We start from the raw sequence: 22,481 nt of genomic DNA on the forward strand, positions 1-22,481 counted from the left end.
ATTGGGGCAGTGGGGCCTGTGAGCTGATCCAGCACAGCAATTCCAGGGTTGCTGGGATGATTTTCTTACAGCTGTGTGGAGACCTGGGGCCTGCCTTGCCTTTGGTGCAAATGGCTTCGCAGAATCCATTCATCTAAATCAGCTATAATGTTAATTAAGTGCAACCACCTATTCTCTGACCTAAGCTGCTGCCAAAGAAGGGCCAGCTGATGCCACTAGAAAGTGACTTTGACCCAGGACCTTGGGATGGTCCTGACCTTTGCTCATGCCAACCTTCCGTGGCTTTGGAGAGCAAACTGAAGGTGTGCAAATGGCCACACAGACCCCACGGTGCTTGAGCACCTCTCCTCTACCTCACCTGCTGCAGGGCCCAAGGCCCTAGAAGTGCCTGGGAGGACCTTTCAATGGTACCTGTGATGTCCCCAGAGGTTCTGCTTGCCTCCTGTTGCTCCCCAGCCTCTTCCCCTTCTTGCCTGAGCAAAAGGAAAAGAGGTGCTGAGGAGAACCAGGGAGCTCCCGTTCTGGGCCAAGAAAGGGGAGGCGGCCTTGCTCCACTCACCCTTGGAAAGTAATCCCTTGTCCCAACCACAACACAATCTCACTTTGGCTCAGTCCCACCTACTGCCCTTCCTCCCCACTCTGAATTGGTGCATAGCCGTATGTTCCTGGGTGGGTTAGAATATTGGGTGTTTCCTTTGCTGTCTTTTCATGACCTTACAATCATGAGTCTGCAAGTGGCCAGAGAGAGCGGGGCCATCACAATTGCTACTGTCCCCTAAGTCTGGGTCAACAAAAGAGCTCATGTGCTTTCCACCCCCAGGCTGTGAGCCATAGCCAAAGGAGCTTGCCCTTCTACCTCAAAGCAAAATTGTGCCCCGATTACAGTGCAAGCTGTGTCTGAAAGAGCCCCCTTCCCAAATTATCTCCTGCTACCCAAAACCAAGAGATGTCTGGCAGCAATTTTTCAGACTAGCATGTGTAATTAAAAGTAACCAGCTTTTGTGAGCTAGTTTTTTTCATCAGATACATAAAGTCTCCATGTGCTCCTCTGAAAATCCTACTGAACACTAGAGGGCAGACTAGAGACTAACATACAGTATTTTCCTCTCCTACCTCTTCTAAAAGGGCTTTGGGATGTGCCTGAGGCAGGCCGGGAATTTCCATCCCTTTTTTTCTAAATTGATTTCAGCAATGCTAATAAAGGAAACGAGGGTCATATAAATTAGTGGGCTTTTTTTAGCTTCCCAGTTCAAGGGGACAGCTATGTTAGTGATGAAGATAGACCACTCATACAATAGGGTAGTTAGTAGGTCAAGAACATAGAATCAAAGGCCGGAAAGGACTTCGGAGGTCTTCTAACCTAATTCAAGCCCTTGCTCAAGGCGTTTGCATCAGGAATTTATTTTCTGCTTCCTGTTCCATCCAAGTCCAGGACTCTCTTTGTAGAAATAGGATCCTGGGCTTTAATGTTGCAGAAGACCCAATACAGTAGTGATGGCATTGGATTTAGGGATGCAAATGGCCAGTGCCATCCTGTGTCTTCTTTAAGAATTGCATGTCCAGGACTCCCCTTTTACAGCATTGAATTATTCATTTTGATAAAAATTCATTTCTACATTTTATTTTTTTCTCAATGTTAAATGATTTATTTTGTGAGAATGACTTGTCTTAGAGGCAAGGGTAGGAGAGGGAAGGGAGAAGAGCTCACTTTGGCCTGAAATCCTATTTTGGCATTCCCACCTTTGTATTGCCAGGCTGGCTGCCATGGTTCACTCACTCAGGAACTTCCCTAGGAGAAAGGGAGGGCACCAGGGGAAGGACACGCACCTCAGCAAGCACCTCCAAGCCTCCAACCCACAGCAGAAGCAGTTTCTGAGTAAGGGCTCCTCCAGTACAGCCTAGCCTTGGAGTAGGGAGCCCTCTTGATGTTCAGTCAAGCCCAGGCTGCCTCTGGCTATAAGCGATCCTTTCCCAGGCCAGCACGAATGCTCTCCTCTTGATTGATTGGTAATACGGCAGTGAGAAATCTCACTGGATTCCTCTGGGACCCACTCCATCACAACAGACCAAAGGCCACCCCCCCCCAGAAGTGGATTGAGGCTGTTGTAAATGTGTTTCTAAAAAGCTGAGATACAACCAAAACCAATACCAGGAAGGCAAGCGGGGTACCCATCTCTGCAGCTGCCATTGGGGAAGCAATGGGTTAGATCAGCAGGGCTCCCCCCAATTATGCAGGTGCCCTGCCACTGCCCCCATGTGCAAGGAGGAAAGGGCTTCCCATGACAGAGGGCTGCACCCAAAAGCTGCACATTGACCAAGGCCGGGAGAGTGAATCACCTGGGGGGGGGGATTGACTATTTCTCTTCTAGGTAGCCCCTCCAGGGATGCCCAACGGGCCTCCTGTGCCTGCTGGTATCTCATTCTTGGAATTAGGCAGGCTCGCTCTCCAGGCCACGCATGACCTGCCCAAGGCCAAGGTTTGGCCAGCCCAAGACCTCTTTGGTGGCCATGCCTAGGCTGCCCTTCTGAGCAAAACAGACCAGTGCTATCCAAAACCATCTCCTGCAGGCCTGATTCTGGTCAAACTTACAGCAGCAGCTATTGTCTTTTGGGAGAAGGGTCTCCTGGCCTCAACTGTTGGGACAAGCAGACCACTTTCATCTTCTCAGCCAGGCCCTCCCCCAAGCATTTAGGCTGATGGTTCTTCCAAGGTCAGTTTTCTCTGACCCTTTCCCCACCACTCCTCATCCCTGCCAAGCATCCTACTGTGGCTGGAAAGCTATGAATGGTAACTTGGTTGACTGCGCCCTTCTGCCTCACAATGGGAATATCTGAAATAATTCCATACCAAAGTAAGCTGGGTGGCAACCTTTAAAATCACTGCATCATTTAATGCCAGCAGTACAACGATCAGAGTCTTGAGTCTGGACATTGTTGGAAGACGCATGTGTGATTAAAAAAAAAAAGCAAACAGCCATGCAACCAAAAATCACTGTAAAAATACCAGTACAATATATACAAATCCCTTTTCAAATAATATCTACATTTTATAGCATTTTATAAAGCACTGGCAAATTTCATTGATAACCAAGATTTGGGTCTAAGTGAATGGATCTTGATTTACAAAAGTCAGATTGTACAAATATCACAGAGCATCTATGTCCCTAGGCAGGTTCACAAGACAGAATACTTCACAAAGAGCACATTCCTTGACAAGCTGTTCATTGGTTCCAGGATCAGGATGGCTTCTCCACAGGGACTTGCCCACTCCGGACAAGTTTCAAAAGGTTCCTTGGAAATCTTCTCCAGCCCTTCTCCATTTCTGGACTTCAATGTGTTTGCATACAAAGCCTCCCCAGGTAAGTGGCTGAAAACTGGCAAAGCAGGAAACCAGCTTGGCTTTCCAAGAAAGCTAGCTTGCATTTGTACCAAAAGGACATAACTTTCTCTCCCTTCCCAGCGAGTTCTACACTGTGTTACATTCCCTGGGCAAAAAAAGGAAGAGTAGGAATCACCAAGGCAGAGAGAGAAAAACAATACACTGCAAAATGTTTTGACACCCCCCCTCCCCACCAATCCATTTCAGATTAAACACTGCTAAACCTGGGCATGAACCCTGCTCCTGTCAGTCACGCCCTGCAGTCTGTCAAGCTGCAAAGCCCCAAGCTGCCAAAGGATTCTTATCCCTTGGTTTCTAACAGAGCCAGCAGCCCTTCTACATGCACTTCACAGAGAAGCCGCAATCCTGGGCTGCTCATTTGCTCTGTGGGGAAGGTGGGCCTTTTCTGCCCACCTTCCCCAGAGGCGCATCCCTCGGGCAGAAAAGAGGCTGCCTCAGCCCCAACAGGCCCACGTAGCTCAGCCCGTTGCTGAGAGGACCAAGAGCCGTATGGTGGAATCTCCAAATTGCCTGCCTCAAGAGCACACCAGCGCACACAGATGCTCATCCTTCAGGCGGTTCTTGCCAGGCTGGATCAGGGCAAAAGGTCAGTGCTTTTAACTCCAAAACAGCTGACCAAGAGAGGGCAGGGGGAGAGATGAAGCAGCCTTTTGAAGACTAACAGGTGCAACTTACTTCTCTGCATTTGAGAAGAGACCAAATCCATCAGTTACAAGTACCGGAAAGACAGAAACAAGCCGAGGGGCTTCCAGCTCTGTTCAGCAATTCTGGATAGACCAAATTTGTGGGGTTACTCTTGCTTGTTACAAAAAGGGCCCTTCATCCACAGCAACCTCCCCCCCCATTGTCTAGTCTGGTTTTTAAGGGAACGGGCTCTGTGCCAGGGCTTTCTGGGATGCCAGAAGGTCATGGCTGCCCCTGCACAGAAGATCGTGGAAACAAATGTTCCTTTGCGGGAATGACAAACCTCTCGTTTCTGAACACCGGGGTTCCATTTGCTTTTTAGAGGAGTGCAGGAGACATACAAGCAAATTAGTGTTATTAATAATTTAATTTCAATACTACAAACTCTGTTTTGGTAGAAGGCATCACTTCTTCAAGAGGCCGCCCACCAGAGACAGAAACAGCCTGTTATAGCCTGGCTGCATCGTATCCGAATCCGGCAACCCAAGAAAACGGCAGAAAGATATTTAAAACAAAATTCAATAGAGTTACAAAAATAATTCATCATGGTTACTTCTCCATAATAATTTTTGCTGTGCTAGATTTTTTTTAAAAAAAGGCTATGATACACATATATTGTTACAGTTTAGAAACAAAGATAGATATATTCTACAGATCAGCATGGCTGACAGTTTCACCCCTTCGTAGGGCACACTAAGAAACTGACATATCCTTTCATCCTCTATTCGACAGACAATAAATACCTGAAGAGGAGAAGCGGAGGGGGGGGGGAATGGAGACATGGCCCAGCCACTGTGCAAAGGAGGAGGGAAGGGCTGGCAGAACCAGCTAGAGCAGGATTGAAGACACTGAAGGATTCCGAGTGGACCTCAGATCAATCCGCAACGGAAGCCGGAAGGGCCATGACACAATACTGCCTGGGGTGGCTCAGGACCCCTGTGACTTTCCTACACGGTCGCTTGGAGATTACACTCAGCAAAGCTCAAAAAGATGGCGGTACACAGTCAATGGCAATTCATGGAATTTTTAAAAAGTGAAGAACACTGCTGCTGCTTTCGGACACAAGGCTGCATGTACAAGTCTTTTAATACTACTGGCAGAACGGGGAGGCCGTCGGGTCGAAGCCTTTAAAAACGTCCTTCAGAGAGCCCGCATCCTGCAACTCCCCTTCCTGGGCAGGGCTATTCCCTGCAAAAGGGCTGCCTGCCCCTGACTTGGCCGCCTGTTTCACCAGGCCATACACGGGTGGCACTGGGAGATGATGGACGCCAGGCTGAGTGACAGCTGTCTCTGCAGCAGGCGCAGTGGAAACAGGAGCAGAGGGGGCTGCCTTGGGCCGTGGCCGATTATAGCTGTTGTAGCGGTCACTCGCCAGCTCTGGGCTGGGCTTCTCGGCTTCCAGCTGGTCCAAAGCTGACCGGCGCACAAACAGCGGCTCCTTTCCTCTGTTGCCACAGCTGCCTTTGCTGCCTTCAGCGCTCTTGGTGGCTGGACTCCCTTCGCCAGCAGAATCGGCCGACTTGAAGCTGGGGCTTGGGGTCCTTGGGTCGTAAAGGCTGATCCCACTCAGGACGCTGCTTTGGCCAGGGCCCCTGCTCAACCCTCCTGCGGTCAGCAGCCTGGGATCATAAGGGGCTATGCTGGCTGCAGCCTCCGCACCCCCTCCTAGTGGGGAGCCGATTTCTGCTTGATCTGTGGTCCCCGAGGATCCTGGCTCGGGAGCCTTGGGCAAGCGGGGGTCCACAGGCACCTTCCGTGTGCGGGGGTCGCTTGGCTTGTCACTCTGCCCAGGACTGCCTGCTGCGTTGACGGTCTTTAATATCCTGGATAGCAGCTCAAAATCCGGAAGGCTGGAGCCAGGACTGGCAGAGGGTTCTGGCTGGGACCCAGCCCGCTGCCTGGGGTCAGAGAGGCTGGAGTTCTGAGGTCGGTTCAGGCGTGGATCGAGGGCAGGCAGGGCCTGGAGAGCAGCTGGGACAGGAACTGACTCCTGCTTAGGAACAGGTAGGGGGATCAAGTCTTCGGGGCTCCACAGCACCATGCGTGCAAAACTGGGCATGAGCAGGACCACGTCTTTCTTGATGTGGCTGAACTGCTGCAACTGGCAGCGAGGGTCCCTCAGCGAGTGGTTTGGCAGGATGTCCAGAGGGATAGTGACCGGTTTGTCCCGCAGGGCCCTCTCCCCTTCTTCTTCCTCTGGGACAGGAACAGCCTTCTGGCTGATCGAAGGGATCGAATGGAGAACTTCTGCTGCTTTGGGGGCAGAGGCTGCGATGTGCCGCGCCCGCCGTGGATCAGTGGGCCCGGCATCTCCGGCTCCAGAAGACTCCAGGTTTCGAGAAAGCCTGGGGTCACGCAGAAGGCGAGGATCGGCTGGCCGGCTCTTCTGAAGGCGAGGATCACTCCTGCCTGAGGCAGGAATGGCATTTCCAGAAGGGTCTTCGTGGGGTCTGCTGGAGCTCTGCTGCCGTAGAGTCTTCAGGATGGAGCTGACGCTGCTGCTGCCTCCATCATCCTCATCACTGGAATACCAGTTGCCAGGATCACCTGGTAGAGGGGGTGGTGGTGAGCCCACACTGGCTATCTCAGAAGCCTCTTCAAGAAGCAACCAAGAATAATTTCCAAGCTACAACATTTTAAAGAGAAACCTCATTCACGGAAAGTCACTGAGCTGGGCAAAAAGATTTCTGTAGACTGACCAAGTTGCAGAAAAGAACAACTGCTGTAAAATTGCTCTCTCTCAGCCAACAGTTGCCTTGATCTCCCCTGGCAATGCTGCAATGGGGGAGGGGGGAGGGGAGGGGACTCTGCTGATGGACCTTTCCTTAACCCAAGTGGGACTCATTTCCCGCTTTTCCTCCAGCAGCTCAAGTCAGCAGTTTCTTGGCACCTGCTTCATTTACTTCCCATGACAACAACCCGTGAGCGTGACTGGCTCAAAGTCACCCCATTTTTCCAAGCTGGAGATGGACCTGCAGTTTCTCCAATCCTCATCCGGCTGCTTAGCTAGCAGACCACACTGGCTCTCCCATTGTCCACAGGTGCTGTTTCACAGGGATGGGAGTTGGGGAGCAAGCCCAAAAGAGCGCTCTCGCACAAAGGTCTGCCCCTACACTTTCAGCAGGAAAAATCAAGGGCGGCTTTCTACAGTCCCTGTGGTGGTTGAGTAAGCCACCACACTCAGGCAGTGTAATATGTACACCCTGCCCATGACCCTGCCAGAATGGTGGCTGCTCCTGGGTGCTGCTGCCAACCTGTCCCCCTGTGGGCTTCCAGGCCCCACCAGCACATCAAAGAACATGCCCAGCGTGAAGCAAGCTGGGCTTCCCCTCGCAGAGCCCATCCACCCACCCATCCCCCCTCTCAGCCCTTGCCGTCCTCGTGGTCTCGGTCCTGCTTGCAGCTCTCTGCCTGCCGGCGAGCCCTCTCTTCTTCCTGCTGCTTCTGCTGGATGCGAAGGTAGAGAGCCCTCTGGGTGGAAGGCAGGAAGTCTGGGATGCCGCTGGAGGGCTTTTGCAGCCTTGGGACGCCTCCATCACAGAAAGAATCTGGCTCCAGGGAAGGGTCGGGGAAGAGCCCTTCCCCAGGGAGCTCCTCATAGCCTGGGTAGCCCTCTGTGGGGGGGGGGAGAGCAGTGAGAGCACTGGAACAGAAGGCAGCCGCTCAGCCCGCCCCCTGCCCCAATGCCAGGCATACAAAGCCGCCCTGCTCAACTTGCCTGGGCCAACCATGAGGCTGGGATCCATCTCCAGACCTTCCGGGTGCAGGTAGAAGTTGTCATAGAAGTCCTGTGTTGGGGGACCGGGGGGCATCTCCTCGGGGCCAAAGGGCATCATGGGGGGTCCAGGGCCCAACGGAGGGCCAGGGTTCATCCCTGGGCCCATTGGCATATCAGGGCAGATGTCCGGACATAGGTCCGGAAGCATGTCAGGGGGCATGTCGGGAGGCAGCTCTGGATGCCCAGGCCCGGGGAACCGAGGTGGGGATGGACCAGGGTGCCTAGAGGAAAAGAGAAGTGGGATCAGGCCCCTCTGAATGCTGGCGGGCTCTTTATCTCGACAGAGCATCTCACTTCCCCAGGAAACCCAGGCATCTTGGACCTGCCCTCCACAAGGGCAGAGACTGGGCCACACCAACTGTGGCGGAAGCCCCCTCCTCTTTCCCTTTGGCCCTCTGCATCCCCTCTTACCTCACCCCCAGCTTCTCTGCCAGCTGCCCTGTAGGCCTCACGACAATCTCAAAGAGGGAAGGGATCTTCTTGTACAAGTCCTGCTGAAGCTGCTGAGGCGAGAGGGGCTCGTGGATTGGAAGAGGCATCTGCGGTGGCCCTGGTGGGGGAAGGGGCGGGGGCGGGGCAGGGGGACCTCCGGGCAGGGGGCGGCTATTAGGGGAAGTTGGAGCCGGGGGCCCTGGGGGACGTGGGGGAGTGGGCAGCAATCCCACCCCAGGAGGTGGCTTGGGCAATGGGTTGATGCCTTGTTTCTTCAACTCCTCCACTTCTTTCTCATCCTCTGCTCCGGCTTCTGCATCATCAGCCAACATCTAAGAGGCAAGGCAAGGGCTGGGGGTCAGTTTCTCCAGTCGCATCTCCCACCGTGCTGAGCCAGAACCCTCCTGGCTACGAAAACTCCAGGGGCCGTCTGAGGCCTCTCTGCAGAGCGGCCAAATCTTGGTGCTCATTTGGTCCCTTTACCTTATCCAGGAGTTCCCGAGTTTCATCGGTGAGTGGTTCATGGGAGAACATGCAGTCGTCTCCATTAATGCAGTTCCCAGTGGTGTGAAATAGTTTGCAAGGGAAGTCCCGTGCCAGGTGTTGAGGAAAGCAAAAAAAAAAAAAAAGCCACAGGAACCCACCAGCATCAGGAGACCCAAGATTTCACAACTCTTGCTTCTACAAAGTTCCCCTTTGGGGAAAAAGCCGGCCTGCAGCCTGCAGCGAGCCAGTCCTCTGAGTAAGGAGAGGCAGATCAGGGGACCAAAAACCTCCCAAAACCCTGTCCTAAAAATGCTGGACGAAAGTGATTGGAAAGGATATCATGCATGTAGGGACAATTTTCCGCCCTGGCACAGTAACCAGTGATGTAAAACTTGCAGAGTTCCCTCTTCTTTGGTAGCTCAATATCATGGCTAAAGTTGCAGTGTTCCCCCTGGCAGGAAAAACACAAAAAGCACACGGCTTAGCCACAGACACAACAGAACTTCACCAGCTGACTGGATGCAAAACATCTCACCCTGGTCTCCGGGAGAAGGGCTGGTGGTCTCAGCCACAGCAATCAAAGGCCTGGCCCACGATTAATTCCATCCCTTCACAACTGGCAATGAACAAATACAACTGCAGCTTCAGGGAAAGTACCACTTTGTGGGATAACATGCACAGAACAAGAGATAGGATAACAAAGACCTCCAAGTCTGCTGTTGTTGTCATTAAATTAAAATGTCCCAATGAAGTGGGCGGGGGAGAGTCCCTTCACTTCTGCAGTGGAGCTTTAATGGCAGGGATCTTGCAGAGATTAAGGCATGTGCCTCTGTAGGGCAGAGAGGAGCTACATGGCCTGGAGCAGGCAAATGGGAATGCCGATTATGGAAAATCATGGCTGCTGTCTTTTTGGGCGTCCTTCACTGTTTCTTTAAGGGCGTGTGAATTATTCTGATAACCTCAGATCTCTAAGTCTTTAAATAAACATGGGGCTAAACATCATCGAGAGGATTCACTGCACAAAGGACTAAGTCAGTGGTTCTCAACCTGTGGGTCGGGACCCCATTTGGGGTCGAACGACCATTTCACGGGGGTCGCCAAACAACGCAGTGCGCCATTTTTTTCTCCTTTTCCTTAGCTTTGCTACTCCCTTTTACTCTATTGGCTTTTGAAAGCCAATAGAATAGACTCTCTTGAATAGAGTCTAATTCTATTGGCTTTCAAAAGCCAATAGGAATTGTCCAGGCTGTCTCTGCCCTACTGAGCCCGCCAAAAGTCCCATTCTGCAAATGGTGCTGCACCAGTTGAGTAGTCCTCGACTTACGACCGGTTGAGTAGTCCTCGACTTACGACCGGTTGGGGGGTCGCGGCATTAAAAAGGTTGAGAACCACTGGACTAAGTGAAAAGAGCTAAGCAGGAACTTTTCGAACACTGGGACTACAAGAACAAATGGGGGGGGGGGCTGGTGGCACTGATGCACATGAAAAAAGGCATTCTGGCACTCCTAGCCCACGCCTCCCCCTTCTGCCACAGAAGGAAACGGAGCCGGCGGCTTCTCCGCTCCTAGGCAGCCCAGACTCCTGTTCTAAGGCACCTGCAGGGAGTCCTCAATTTACAACCATTTATTCAGTGACTATTCGAAGTTACAACAGCACTGAAGAAAAGTGACTTGTGACCATTTTTTTATACTTATGACTGCTGCAACATCCCCATGGTCATGTGATCAGAATTTGGACGCTTGGGAACCGGCATGTATTTATGATGGCTGCAGTGTCCTGGGATCACTCCAACCTTCCCAGCAGCAAAGTGAATGGGGAAGCCAGAGTCACTTAACCGTGTTATTAGCTGAACAACTGTAGTGATTTACTTAACAACTGTGGCAAAAAAGGTCATAAAAGGGGGGTGCGACTCCCTTAACTGTCTCGCTTAGCAGGAGAAATTTTGGGTTCAATTGTGGTTGTTAAGCTGAGGACTACCGAATTGGGCACCTACATCGCTGATCCTGATCACTGATCAAAGCACAATAAATGAGCTGGAACCGAGCTGCACCTACCCAAGTGCATCTTCCTTCCACAAAATACTTGCAGACGACTTTTCCTTTCTTATCTGACTGCTGGTGAGATTTCTCACGATCGTTCCGCCTGTAATTCCCACAGCTACCACCTCCATCCTATACGGATCAAAAGAAAAATATTAATTTGAATGATTTATATATCAACGTTAGGCAGACTTTTGTGAAAAAAATTAAAACAATTTGTAAGAAAGAATAGTGGCAAGAATAAAAGCCAGATAAAATTAATTTTGTAGCCTAGTTTCTAGGTGAATAAAAGGTATTTTGTTGGTTTTGTAGGAAAAGCATGGCAAAGCTGGTGTGCCACAAGGAAAAAAGCTCCCACTTGGGTCATCCAATCTTTTGCAGCTGCATCTCACAGTGAGATTCATGCAACCCCTGAGTTCTCTTGAATAGCCCCAGCTGCCAAGGTGTACAGGATTTAAATGAATTCAAGAGCTTAAGGATTTAGATGTGGACTTGAGTCCACTGCCTTACACACAGTCCAGAGCCAACGAGAATGGAGGATCCGGAGCTTCGCGCTATTTTCTGTATTACCAATTTCCTGATTTGTCTGCATTGAACAGCCCAGCTCTATCCATCCTGGAAAGAGCCCCACTGAGGCACCAGTCCTAGCAGGTGGGAGAAGCTTGGCCTCACCTGGGCCTCCCAGGGAGTCCACTCCCATGCTGCCTGTTGGCCTCCACCCTGCCTCAAGCCCCAGTTAGACCCAAAGCAAGCGAGGGGCCTCCTAGGCCACTTACCCCCAGGTCATCTTCATAGTAGTCGTCCTCCTCATTGAGCCCTCCTGCTTTGCCTAGGCCTGATCTGCCACGATGACCTCGTCCACGGCTCATCCCCTTGCCTCGTCCCCTGGAGCCACGGCCTCGGCCACGGCCCATGCCTGTAACAAGACCAGTCAAGTCGATTCTGCAACCCAGCCATGGAAAGCCCCACCCCGTCGTCTGCTTGGCAGAGGCCTTGGGCAGCCGAGGCTCCAAAGGGAGGAAAGGAGGGTTTCACTTTTTCTCCCTCCACCCATATACCTCTCCCCCTTCCTTCTTTGCTTCTGCGGTAGTGGTTCAGCTCTTTGGAATAATCATCGTAGTCTTCCTCCCCCATGGGCTCCTCTCCTTCGCAGAACTGCCAGGCAGACAGAGGGGAAATTAGCCAAAAGGGACCGTGGCAAGAAGCCAGGCTGAGCAAGGACAGATCTCAATGTTCACCTCCATCTCCTCGTCGTAAATTTCTTCCCCCTCCTCTTCCTCTGGGTGCTCTCCCCTTCCCCTGCCTCGGTTGCTCCTGCCCATGCCTCGTCCTCTCATTCCACCTCTTCCACGTCCACGGTAACCTCGGCCTCGACCACGGCCACCTGTTGACACAAACCAGAGAAGGTGCCAAACCGATCAGACTCCAGCATTTGTATATACACTAAACTATACTGGTTTTGTTTGATTTACCTGGTTTAGTGTGGTGTGGGAACTGAGCCAATTAGGTTTGCTGTGAGAAAAAGAAGCAACTCAGGGCAATACTCTTAACTGGGACTACTGTTTAGGGGGAAAAGCACAAAGCCATTTGATATCTCTTCCCATTTGTTGTCTCTTTTGAGAAACTACAACGTTTTTCTGCAATGCCATACATTAGTCTCTACAAACCAATGGAAATACCAGGTATGCCTGCATGCTGACTTTCTAAAATTCAGCTCCCAATTCAAAGAAACCCAGAAAGAAAAGGCATTAACTTTAAAATGTTGTATTACCAGGAGCTGAGTGCCCTTTTGGAACCAGAGTCAATTGGGTCTTGGATAGGTTACATGCAAACGGGGACAGACGCCCTCAATAGGGAGAGCTGCTGTGGAGTGTCAAAAAATCAGTAACTGCTGTGTCATTTAAAAAGGCCGCACACACTCCCCAAGGACAGCTACTGACAGCCACGTTTTCAGGAGAGGCCTGGGTTTTTTGTTGTTGTCTGGTTGCACCTGCCTCGCTCAATCAGTGTCTGGGCTGAAGGAAAAACAAGCGTACCGCGGCCTCTGTGCGTCCCTTCCTTTGCTCTCCGGTACTGGTTCAGCTCCTTTGCAAAGTCATCATACTCTTCTTTCCCCATGTCCTCCTCCTCCTCTGCCTCGTAGTCACAGTAGCCCTCGTTCTCATATTCTTCGTAGGGGGGGTAGCTCTTGTTCTCCATTTTAGGATACCCCTTCTTTGGGGCACTGTGAGATGATGAGTACTGCTGATGGGACTGAAGGCAAACACACAAATGGTTATGGTTGAACAAAAGAGAGGACACAAGTGGAACTAGACGTCCAAAAGAAGAAGTGGCTCTCAACCCATTTTATAAACCGTTATTCTGTAAAGCATCACTTTTACACAAGGAGCAGAAGCAAACAACGTTGATTTGCTGCCATCCAAACAGCACCATCTTGACTGCTAATCTACCCGGACATCTGACAGGCTAATCTTCCTCGGGGCTCCCACCCTTAGGCCACCCCTATGGATGACCCTCCGCACTCACAGAGGAGTAGAGGGGGCTGTACTCCCGGTACTTCCGATGCCCCTTTTCATTTGGGCTGAAGTCAGAATCCTCACTGTAGTCGGAGAAGTCTTCGCTGGAAGAGGCGTGGCGCTGCGAGGAAGGAGAAGCTGTTGACTCCCAACCAGATGCTGACATTCCCCCCTCCCCCCCATGAGTGCTTATCCCACAATTCTGGCTAAAGCCTGGAAGACGGCCGGGTCAGCCCCACACAAGTGGTCCTCCACCTTGCTGGTGGGAATTCAGTATCTTCCGATGCAGGATTTGACTACTTTGGGACCGTCAGGCCCCGGGCAGAGGAAACGGGGCCCGGAAACAGGGCCACTCCCTAACTGACCAACAATTCTGGTTTTGCGAGGGGTGCAGAAAGCACCCAGACCGACTGGGGGAGGGGGAAGCAGGTTAGCCTCTCAAGGCTCCTCTCGCATTACTCACTTTGTGTTTTGATTTCCTTTTCTTTTTCGATCTCCGCTTCTCCTTCTCTCTCTCTTTCCGACGCTTCCTTTTCCTCCGGTGCATCTTTTCTTCCTCTGAGTCACTGTGGTGCTTCTCGTTTTTTTCCTTTCTGCTCTTCTCAAGGGTCTCTGAAGCACCGTTGGGCTCCTCACCCCCGTCGTCTTCCAACTCTCCTTCTTCCAACTCACCATCCTCCCTGAAAAGGTGGAACAGCAAAATCAACGACTGAAAATAGCAGGAAAAAGAGCAATGGCAGGTTTCAAAACTGAAAATCACACAAATTACAAAATATTCCTCTATGTTTTTCAAAAATCCCTCTGGGCAATTCAGTGATTAAAAAAAAAAGGAAAAAAAAGTCTAACCTGTTAGCCAAAATAGATCCTTGTAGTATTTTCCGGCAAGAGAACAGAAACCTACTTACAAACACATGATGGTTTAACAATTGCACTATAATTTATATACTTCTGTTAGATAAGATGCCATTGATAATTCAGTCAATTGTGGCAAACGATAAATCAGTGTGAATCTGCTAGTTATAAACATCAGACTTCTCTTCTCCAAAAGCAGAACTATAAAACTCTTTCAGCCTCGGGTGATTTTGTGAGCTAAAGCTCCAGACACGGAGGCTATAAAATGTGGCATCATCCAATTTCTACTTTCTTTCTACCACAGAACCTCTCTCTGAAGGTCAGGAACCCAAAGGCCCAAAGACTGCAAGTGTCTTCAAAGCAGATGTTCTTTACCACTGCTCAGTCAGACCACAGGGTTCACTTGAGGAGGAGGATACGGGAACAGCCAATCGCTGAGCAACCAATTCAAGAATTCACGACAACTGTATTATGCTTCTTCTGCCTTCAGGGGTAAGATGAAAGAAGCTCCTACGTAACTGCTGACTAGGAGAATTTATTGCTGGATTTCCAAGGCCTTTCTTTGGTTCATAAGATCTTATTATAATAATGATATATTAAGATTTATAAGATTGTCAAATCAAAAGGCAGCATACAGTCATCCTAATAATACACAACCAAACAGCACAATGTGAAAATAAACAAAGAATTCCAACCAATCACCAGCCATCATCAATCAATCAATCAATCAAATGGAACCACAAAACACTCGGGCCTGTCTGAAAATCCAAGTTTTTAAATCTTTTCTAAAGGGCAGCAAAGTTGAGGCAAAATAAATCTCAGGGGGTTGCAGAGGCAGGAGGGAGACAGAGAGTCATTTCAATAGAATTTAGTCTGGGGTTATTGCAGCCTTAAATGCACACAGCTGGAAAAGAAATGGATGACTTCAACTCTACCTGTGCAAACGTTTACCCAGATATTATTATCTTATGGCTAAACCCTCCATCTTACTGACAGTTATCAAAACCAGTTCACTTTCCCCCGTTTGAGGTCTCAGAGCAGGGAGAAAAAATGTTACATGTACTATGCCCCCCATGTACAGAGTTTTTTCCGTGACTTCTACCATTGTGTATGTGTGTGTGTGTGGGGGGGTATCTCTAGTTTCAGCTTTTTATTTAAAATTTACGGCTCGTTTCTTTTTTGCTTGCCACTACTGTAATGTTAAAATCCCATGCCCAAAATTTTTTAGCCTGCCACAGACACAATTGATACCTTTGTTACGATTATGGCACAGATATATACATTTGCAGAGGCAACTGTCAATCATCAATGAACAACCCTATCCCATTTGGCAGGAAAAAAGTGCAAGACAGCCAAATTAACTCCATGTAATTGATCAGTGTATAAAATTCAGTGGTGCACAAAAAAGGAGTAAGTGAAACTTACAAATAAAATGCAATTACTGTAATACATACATATTTAAACTGATTAAAAACAATGGGACATCAGCTACTTATGATGATGAATTTAAGGCCCAGTTCTTTGAATGTAGTTACTGAAGTTATAATTAAGTCTGGATACAAGCCAACATCTGTTCAGTTATGGAGTTAGGAATTAAGAGGGCTTAGATAAATATTTATTTTGGTCAATTACCAGATAATTAGGGGAGCTTAAACCCAATACACCTGGACAACATTTATAGGGCAAAGGGAACATGGGTGGGTGGGGATCATGGTGCTGATGATCATCATCATCATTTATATGCCACTCAATTCCCAGTGACATAATATATTTATAAATTACTTGGATGAGGGACTAGAAAGTACAATGATTGAATCTGGGATAAAACATGGAGCAAGCACCCTAAAAGGGGTACCAAGAAGCAGGTGGATCTCAACAAGCTGAAATATTCAGCTAAGACAAGTAAGATGAATTTCAACAGGACCAATGCAAAATCCTACATTTGGATAGGAAAAATCAAGGGCTTAAGGAGAGGAAGGGCTAAACCATATTGGTAGAAGCACATAAAAAGAGCCGGGTGTCTTGATGGGTCACACGAGCTAAGAGTTCCAGAAAAGCTGGAATAAATCAACAAACAGTGGCAAGCTGGGCTGCACTGACCGATGTAGAGATCGAGTCAGCCTTAGTCTGTGCTAATCAGACTGCATTTAGAATATGTGTGCCCAGTTCTGGGCACTGGATTTTAGAAAGGATACCAATAACTGGGGGATGTCTGGAGGTGAACGATTAATAGGATAAGGGGGAAATGCTGCTAGGAGCAGCCGGAGGCACTAGGTATGCTTAGCCCGGAAAGACTGCGAAGAAACACAATGACCGCCTTCAAGTGTCAGCCGGGTTGCTCTTCTGGGAGATGGACAGGAAATCCCAGGTCTCAGCTCTAAGGCCGGAGATTTTAATTGGCATCTAGGAAAAACTTCCTAATGGTAAAAAGAGAGTGACTGGTTCAGGAGAGGAGGGTTCTCTTACACGGATAGTCTGTAAACTCTCCCAGTTTGGGAAAAACGTTGCTCTAGTCCTTTTCAACAGAAATAACCTTTGCCAGGCAGGAAGGGACCTGCTGCTGTAGGAGGGGCAGAACCTGGGGGCGGAGTTAGAAGAAGAATCAGTCTAGAATCCCTACAAAGCCACAAGCTGACCACGTCCAACTCTGTGCAACCCATTGAATTCCGTGGATTCTTCTCTAACTCCGAATGGGTTAGGGTGAGTTGAGAAGACTCCTGTTTGTAGGCTGTTTAGCTTAACTGGACCTTCCCGTATAGACCTGATCTTTCCTGCCTGACACCTGCATAGTCACAAAGGCCATCAGGAACTCTGAAGCATCCCTGGGAATTGGCCATCCAGCCCTTACTAGTATGCATCCAATATGAACTGCTTCGCAATCATTCTGAAACAGAATTAATTAACCACAACATATTGAGTAACAGCAACTGGCAATGTAAACTAGTTTACAAACAATGGATTTGAACAACATACAAAGCATAACAAACTAAACTTTGGCTCAGCATGATGAGTGAGCCTAATCCATTTTATTCAATAAAATCTGGTTATAAACTTTTTTTTTTAAAAAAAAAACCTCTAGTTTCCAGTATTCTAAAATAGGAAAGCCCCAATTTCACAAACTAAAGAAATGCCAGTACAGATGCTGCTATCTTCTATACTACATGCCAGCAAATTTGCAGGAAACTACCGGTACTACGGTATCTATATACAAAAGAAGTTAAGACCTTTCTTCCTGCAATTATTGACAAGTTGGTTTTATCGATATCCAAATAAAAAAAGCAAAACTTAAGATCTCTCTGGTCTTGAGGTTTGTTTATGCCTCAGTCCATCTTAGCTCTTTCCTTTCACCTGTTTTGTCCCTTTGGGGCCCTTAAATTTTTCTTCAAAGACCTTGTCAATTGTTGCAGGAATTCTGTTCTCAACCCAACTTCTTCATCTCTATATTTTCTGCTGTTAAGCCCACCACGAGTCTTTCATCTCAAACTGAGAAAGGACTAAACCAAGAAATGAACTCCAGAATTATTCACAGACCACAATGAGCACCCTGTGCACTTAGGATTTCATGGCCAAACCAAAATTAGACCAGGTGATACAATTTTATCACGTTGAATTGTTCAGTTCTTGAAAAGAACAGAACCCCTTTCCAGGAAATGAATGTTTTGGCAAGACAGCAGAGAAAAGATGACCCGAGTCTCAAGGCTCTCAGGCCTGGCCTCTGCCACTTATTGTCGGGTGGAAGAGCATCCTGTCTAGGCATGCCTTTTTTCTCCCTTCCCTTCCATCCTCTCTGATTTTTGGAGACCGTCTGGACAAGTCTCTGTATTTTTCTGTGCAAGATTTTTCGGAAGCAGTTTGCCACTGCCTCCTTCCTATGACTGAGAAAAAGTAAATGGCCCAAGGTCACCCAGCTGGCTTTGTGCCCATGGCAGGATTAGAACTCACGGTCTCACCACCATACCAAACTAGCTCTCAAATGCATGCCTACTCAAATATTCTGCATTTACTGGGACTGCTCCCAAATATGGGACTTTAACATTGTCAAGTGCTGGGTCTTAAGACTGCAATGTCAAAGCAAAAGTAATCCCAGAAGATCTAACACATGTTGGCTTACAGCTGTGTGGCAAGCTATTAACTACAATTCTGAGTAAAATTATTATTACTGAAAAATGTACGATTCTGCCACCTCCAACTTGCCAAACATTTTCGCCCTGGCTACAGAGCAAAGCAACATGGTTGCCATGAAGTTATGGTGTTTTCACAGGATAAAGCTGGTATTAGGGGAATTGCTAGTCTTGTGGCTCGCCCACCATGGGACTACATTTGCCCACCTCAGCAGAATGCTCCTTTCAGGTAGGCTACTGCCTCACAGTCAACCTGTGTGAGCTCACGGATCACATGACTGGAGCCAGCCAGCAGCCCAGCTTGGAATTCTCCTCCCTGGTCTGGACCAGACATCCCCCCCCTCCTGTCACTAATTCAGGCAGTTTTCACAATACTGACTGCACCACATATTGCATAATTCAGGGCAAGGAACAGTGCCTGGTTGTTGGAGGACCAAGGAAGCCTTGGCAGAACCTCAAAGGAGAAGTGGGATAACTGAATGTGCAGGGAAGCTGTATGATCCAGGCACCAAGATGGGAGCTGGGAAAGGGAAGGAAGGACTCAACAATCACAAGGCTTGAAGAGAGCATAAGGCAGAGCTAGCTGAAGGGGAGAACACCGAAGATGAGAAGGACAAGGAGAGAGGCAGCGATATCACTGGCACTATGATTACGATTTTATCGTTTGAATACACTGAGTGCTTCTGTGCTGGAAACAAATTCCTTGTGTGTCTAATCACACTTGGCCAAATGAAGTATTTCAATTCCTAAGAAAAAACTTCAGACTAGATTCCCTATGACAGAACTTCATGCTGTGGCTTAGTTCCAACAGGAAAAAAATATGGAAGGATCAGTAAGTTATTTACTATTAGTATCAAAAGTACATACCTAAGCAGGTTTATTCTAGCTTTGGGCTGAAAACTAGACTGAAATAACTTTTCAAATTCTGTTTTCTTTTAAAGCTGGTTGTCTCTGCAGCCGCCTAGTGGCCCTGAAGAAGAAAGCTGTGGAAACCCTCCCAAGCCAGCCTGATTCACGTATCTTCTGGTAGGATTGCCCTGCAACCCATTGCCACAAAATGGAGGCGGTGCTTCTCTTTCAAAGTGCCCAGGAGGACCAGAGAAGCGCCAGCTCAAGCCAGGGGAGGCTGCTGAGCCACACTCTCAAAACCACCACTGGCGCTAGTGCCAGGAACATTAACTGAGGGGATTTCTCCATAAAGGAAGATGGGAGCAATACAGCTACAGCACCAGAGTTCCTAGCCTGCTTTGAACTGAACTACAAAACTAGAGCAGACCATAGAGTTGCAGCCACACAAAAAGCAACACTCACAGCCAGTAATATTTTAAAAACATTATTGTAAATGGACAAAGTAGATTTTTACCTGCTGTGCTAAAAGTGCACTTTACTCAATAGGTAAAAGCATACATTTGGGATTACATGCAAGATGACTTTTATGAAACTCACTGAAAAACTGAGCACCTGGAAAAAAAAGGCCGCTTCTACCAAAAAGAAGCCCCAAACTCCCTTGCCTGTGGCTAAGCATCACTGAAATAAGCACAACTGTACCCAACTGCTCAGCCTGACTATATTCTACCGATTTCAGTCAGAGCCAATTCGCCTAATCAATTCCATATCCCAGCAGAACTTCAAGAGAGACTAACTTGACTTTGGATTTTTACTTCCTTGGTGGAGCCAGGAACGCTGTTGCCTTTAAGGGAGAATTTCAAAGGCAGGGTCGCACACTATGACACTGGGATGGTTAATTTTGCTTTCTTTTCCTTACAATTGAGGACATCCCTACCTCCAAGACCAAATATGGAATACAGTTCCCTCGCCCTTCTTTGCAGCTCTCCACTGCAGCTGTTATCTATGGGAGAACTGCAATTATTGAAGCCATTCAATGCCAAGCGATCTCTGGCCTGCTGGCAAACACAACGCCTGAGTGAAGAGGCCAGAAAACTAAAGGTGTTGTGTTTGTATAGAATTCGGCCAACTCACAAGATTCACCATTGAACCAATTCTTCCCAAAGGGGCACGTGCCAAATTCAACAGGGTTCTCTTAGAGCAGAAGACAAGTGGGAAGTCAGGAGATGCCACTTCAAAACAGCAGCATAGTGGGAATTTGCCTGCTGGCCCAGCTGACCCCCCCCCCTAACCCTGGAATCTCCCAATCCTGAATTTTCCCACTTTTTTTCTCTCTGCAAAACTACTGGTATCTAGGGCAAAACAAAGCTTTGTAGAGCATTGACTATCGACACTTGCATGTTTGGAGTGTATATCAAACAGGATCAGAATTTACAGGGTACAATAATATATGAATTTTTGGTATGCTATTGTGTATTTCTATGCAAACTGCCAGCCCCATTTTATAACAACTATCAATCTCCATTGAAAGCTGAAGCCAAATGGCAGCTTTCGGTAGCTCTTCCCTGCCTCACTCTCGTGGATCCAAGCTTTCTATGAAATAATCGGGCAAAAGTCAACTGGGTTATGGAAATTTCTAAAAGGTTGATTGAAGGCGGAAGTAAAATGGTTAAATGTTTCATATGTTATAGCGAGCTGTTACAAATATTGAAATGTGTCTTTTGAGAAAATGTATATTTGTTGCTTCATAAAATAAAGTATGCGAGTGAAATCTACTTCATCCCAAGCTACAAACATTGGTCAAATTAACTACCCCTATTTTGGCCATCAGGTTTTAGGACCAGAAAGGAAATGTTATGCTTGCCAAGAACACCTGATTGACCCTGGTGTGAATTCAATGACAACCACATTAAAGGGGCAGAAATTACAAAGAACTATACAGGTAATGGCTTAATGGTGCATTAATACTGTATGTTAACTTTTAAAAATGCCCAACTTATTTCCTTGTTTTGTAAATTTAGGTTTCCTAGTACATGAGTACAACACTAACTTGGTAGGCAAATGAAGAGGAACAAATAAGGTAACGCTATTTTAGATGAACAAAAGAGTGGCTTCCTCCCCAATCAGAAAAAAGAAAATAGTGTGCCAGGGGACAGGGTGATGCTCTTGATTGGCAAGGAAACTACCAGACCAGGGGCCGGTTCTGGAGAAGACCCGGGCTCGGGGCTTCTCGACCCAATGGGCAGGGCACGGAGCAGCCCGGCTTCCTTGAACTCGTGTGGGGAAAAGCGTGGACTGTTTACGGTGTGTGGTTAACAAACGGGCCACAACAGGGGCGCTCAGGTGCTTGTACTGTACACGGCCACGCTCGCGGGGAGAATAGCGGGGGGGGGGGCGGGAGGGAGCGTGTGGTGACTTGGGGGGGACTCTGTGATTGTCGCACTTTGCGGCTGCTTACAGTTTTCCTTCGAGCTCAGCCGGACCACGCAGCGGAGGCGGACTCGGCCCACCGGCGGCGCCCGGGCGGCACCCGCATCGCGGCGGGCTCGGGCTTTTTAACCCGACCGAAGCGAACTCCGGCTCCGGCTGGGTCGCCCCCGCCTAGAGGGAACCCCTTGGCCGCCGCGGCGGGAGAGGAAGGAGTGGCGGCCAGGCGGGGAAACAGGCCGCGGAGGCTGCGGCTGCCACGACCGCCGGCCCGGCTCGCCCCGGCGCGGGTGGGGCTCCCTCCCCGCCCCCCCGGCCCCCCGCCCCCCCCCGATACCCAGAGAAAAGAGAGAAGAGAGAGAGAAAAAAAAGAGAGAGAGAGAGAGAGGCGGGTACTGGACCTTTCGTCCGGGCCGGGCCCGTGGAGGAGAAGGAGGTGTTGTTGCAGCGGCCGGGCGCCAGCGCCGCCGAGCCCCGGGCTGCCGAGAGGGCCGTGCAGGAGCAGGGGGTTGGCAGCAGCGGCCGGAGAAGGGGCCGGGGGGCTGGCGTGGGGGCTGCTGGGCGGAGGCACGCTGGGGCTCTCCACCGCCATGGGGGGGCCGGGCCGGGGGGGGAGGGCGGGCGCGACGGGGGCACGGGGCACAGTCACTGTACGGGCGGGCCTGGCGCCGCGCTCGGTCGCTTGCTCGTGGGCTCGCTGGCCGGCAGGCAGGCAGGCAGGCAGGCAGGCGGCGGCGGCGGCAGAGGCAGAAGCGGCAGGCTGGCTCCGAGGCTGCACCACACAAAATGGCGCCGGCCCGCCTGAGAGGAGGGAGAGAGAGCGAGAGAGAGCGACGCCCGAGCCAGCCAGCCAGGCGCGGCGCGCGCGGCCACACCCGACCCGACCCGAGGCGGCGAGCG

The 22,481-nt window shown here is 49.4% G+C and overlaps 1 protein-coding gene and 1 long non-coding RNA gene across 2 annotated transcripts; one reads left to right on the plus strand and one right to left on the minus strand.

Moving 5' to 3' along the window:
• Positions 1–1,705: 1,705 nt before the first annotated feature.
• On the plus strand, positions 1,706–5,156 carry LOC120316392. The gene is made up of 2 exons (XR_005558945.1): positions 1,706–3,774; positions 3,805–5,156. It is a non-coding gene; the product is annotated as an uncharacterized LOC120316392 (long non-coding RNA).
• ZC3H4 (zinc finger CCCH-type containing 4) lies at positions 4,433–22,431 on the minus strand. The gene is made up of 14 exons (XM_039361845.1): positions 21,983–22,431; positions 13,799–14,015; positions 13,346–13,456; positions 12,856–13,072; positions 12,058–12,203; positions 11,878–11,974; positions 11,596–11,735; positions 10,835–10,951; positions 9,120–9,231; positions 8,778–8,887; positions 8,274–8,626; positions 7,803–8,083; positions 7,459–7,698; positions 4,433–6,631 (listed from the first exon to the last, which is right to left on the minus strand). Exons 1-14 carry the CDS (start codon positions 22,171–22,173, stop codon positions 5,175–5,177), a joined length of 3,789 nt encoding a protein of 1,262 aa, XP_039217779.1. The 5' UTR covers positions 22,174–22,431; the 3' UTR covers positions 4,433–5,174.
• Positions 22,432–22,481: the final 50 nt, after the last annotated feature.

The sequence above is a fragment of the Crotalus tigris genome, unplaced genomic scaffold (assembly GCF_016545835.1).
Source record: "Crotalus tigris isolate CLP2741 ecotype Arizona unplaced genomic scaffold, ASM1654583v1 scf7180000019364.2947544272:3078424, whole genome shotgun sequence".
Taxonomy (NCBI): Eukaryota; Metazoa; Chordata; class Lepidosauria; order Squamata; family Viperidae; genus Crotalus; species Crotalus tigris.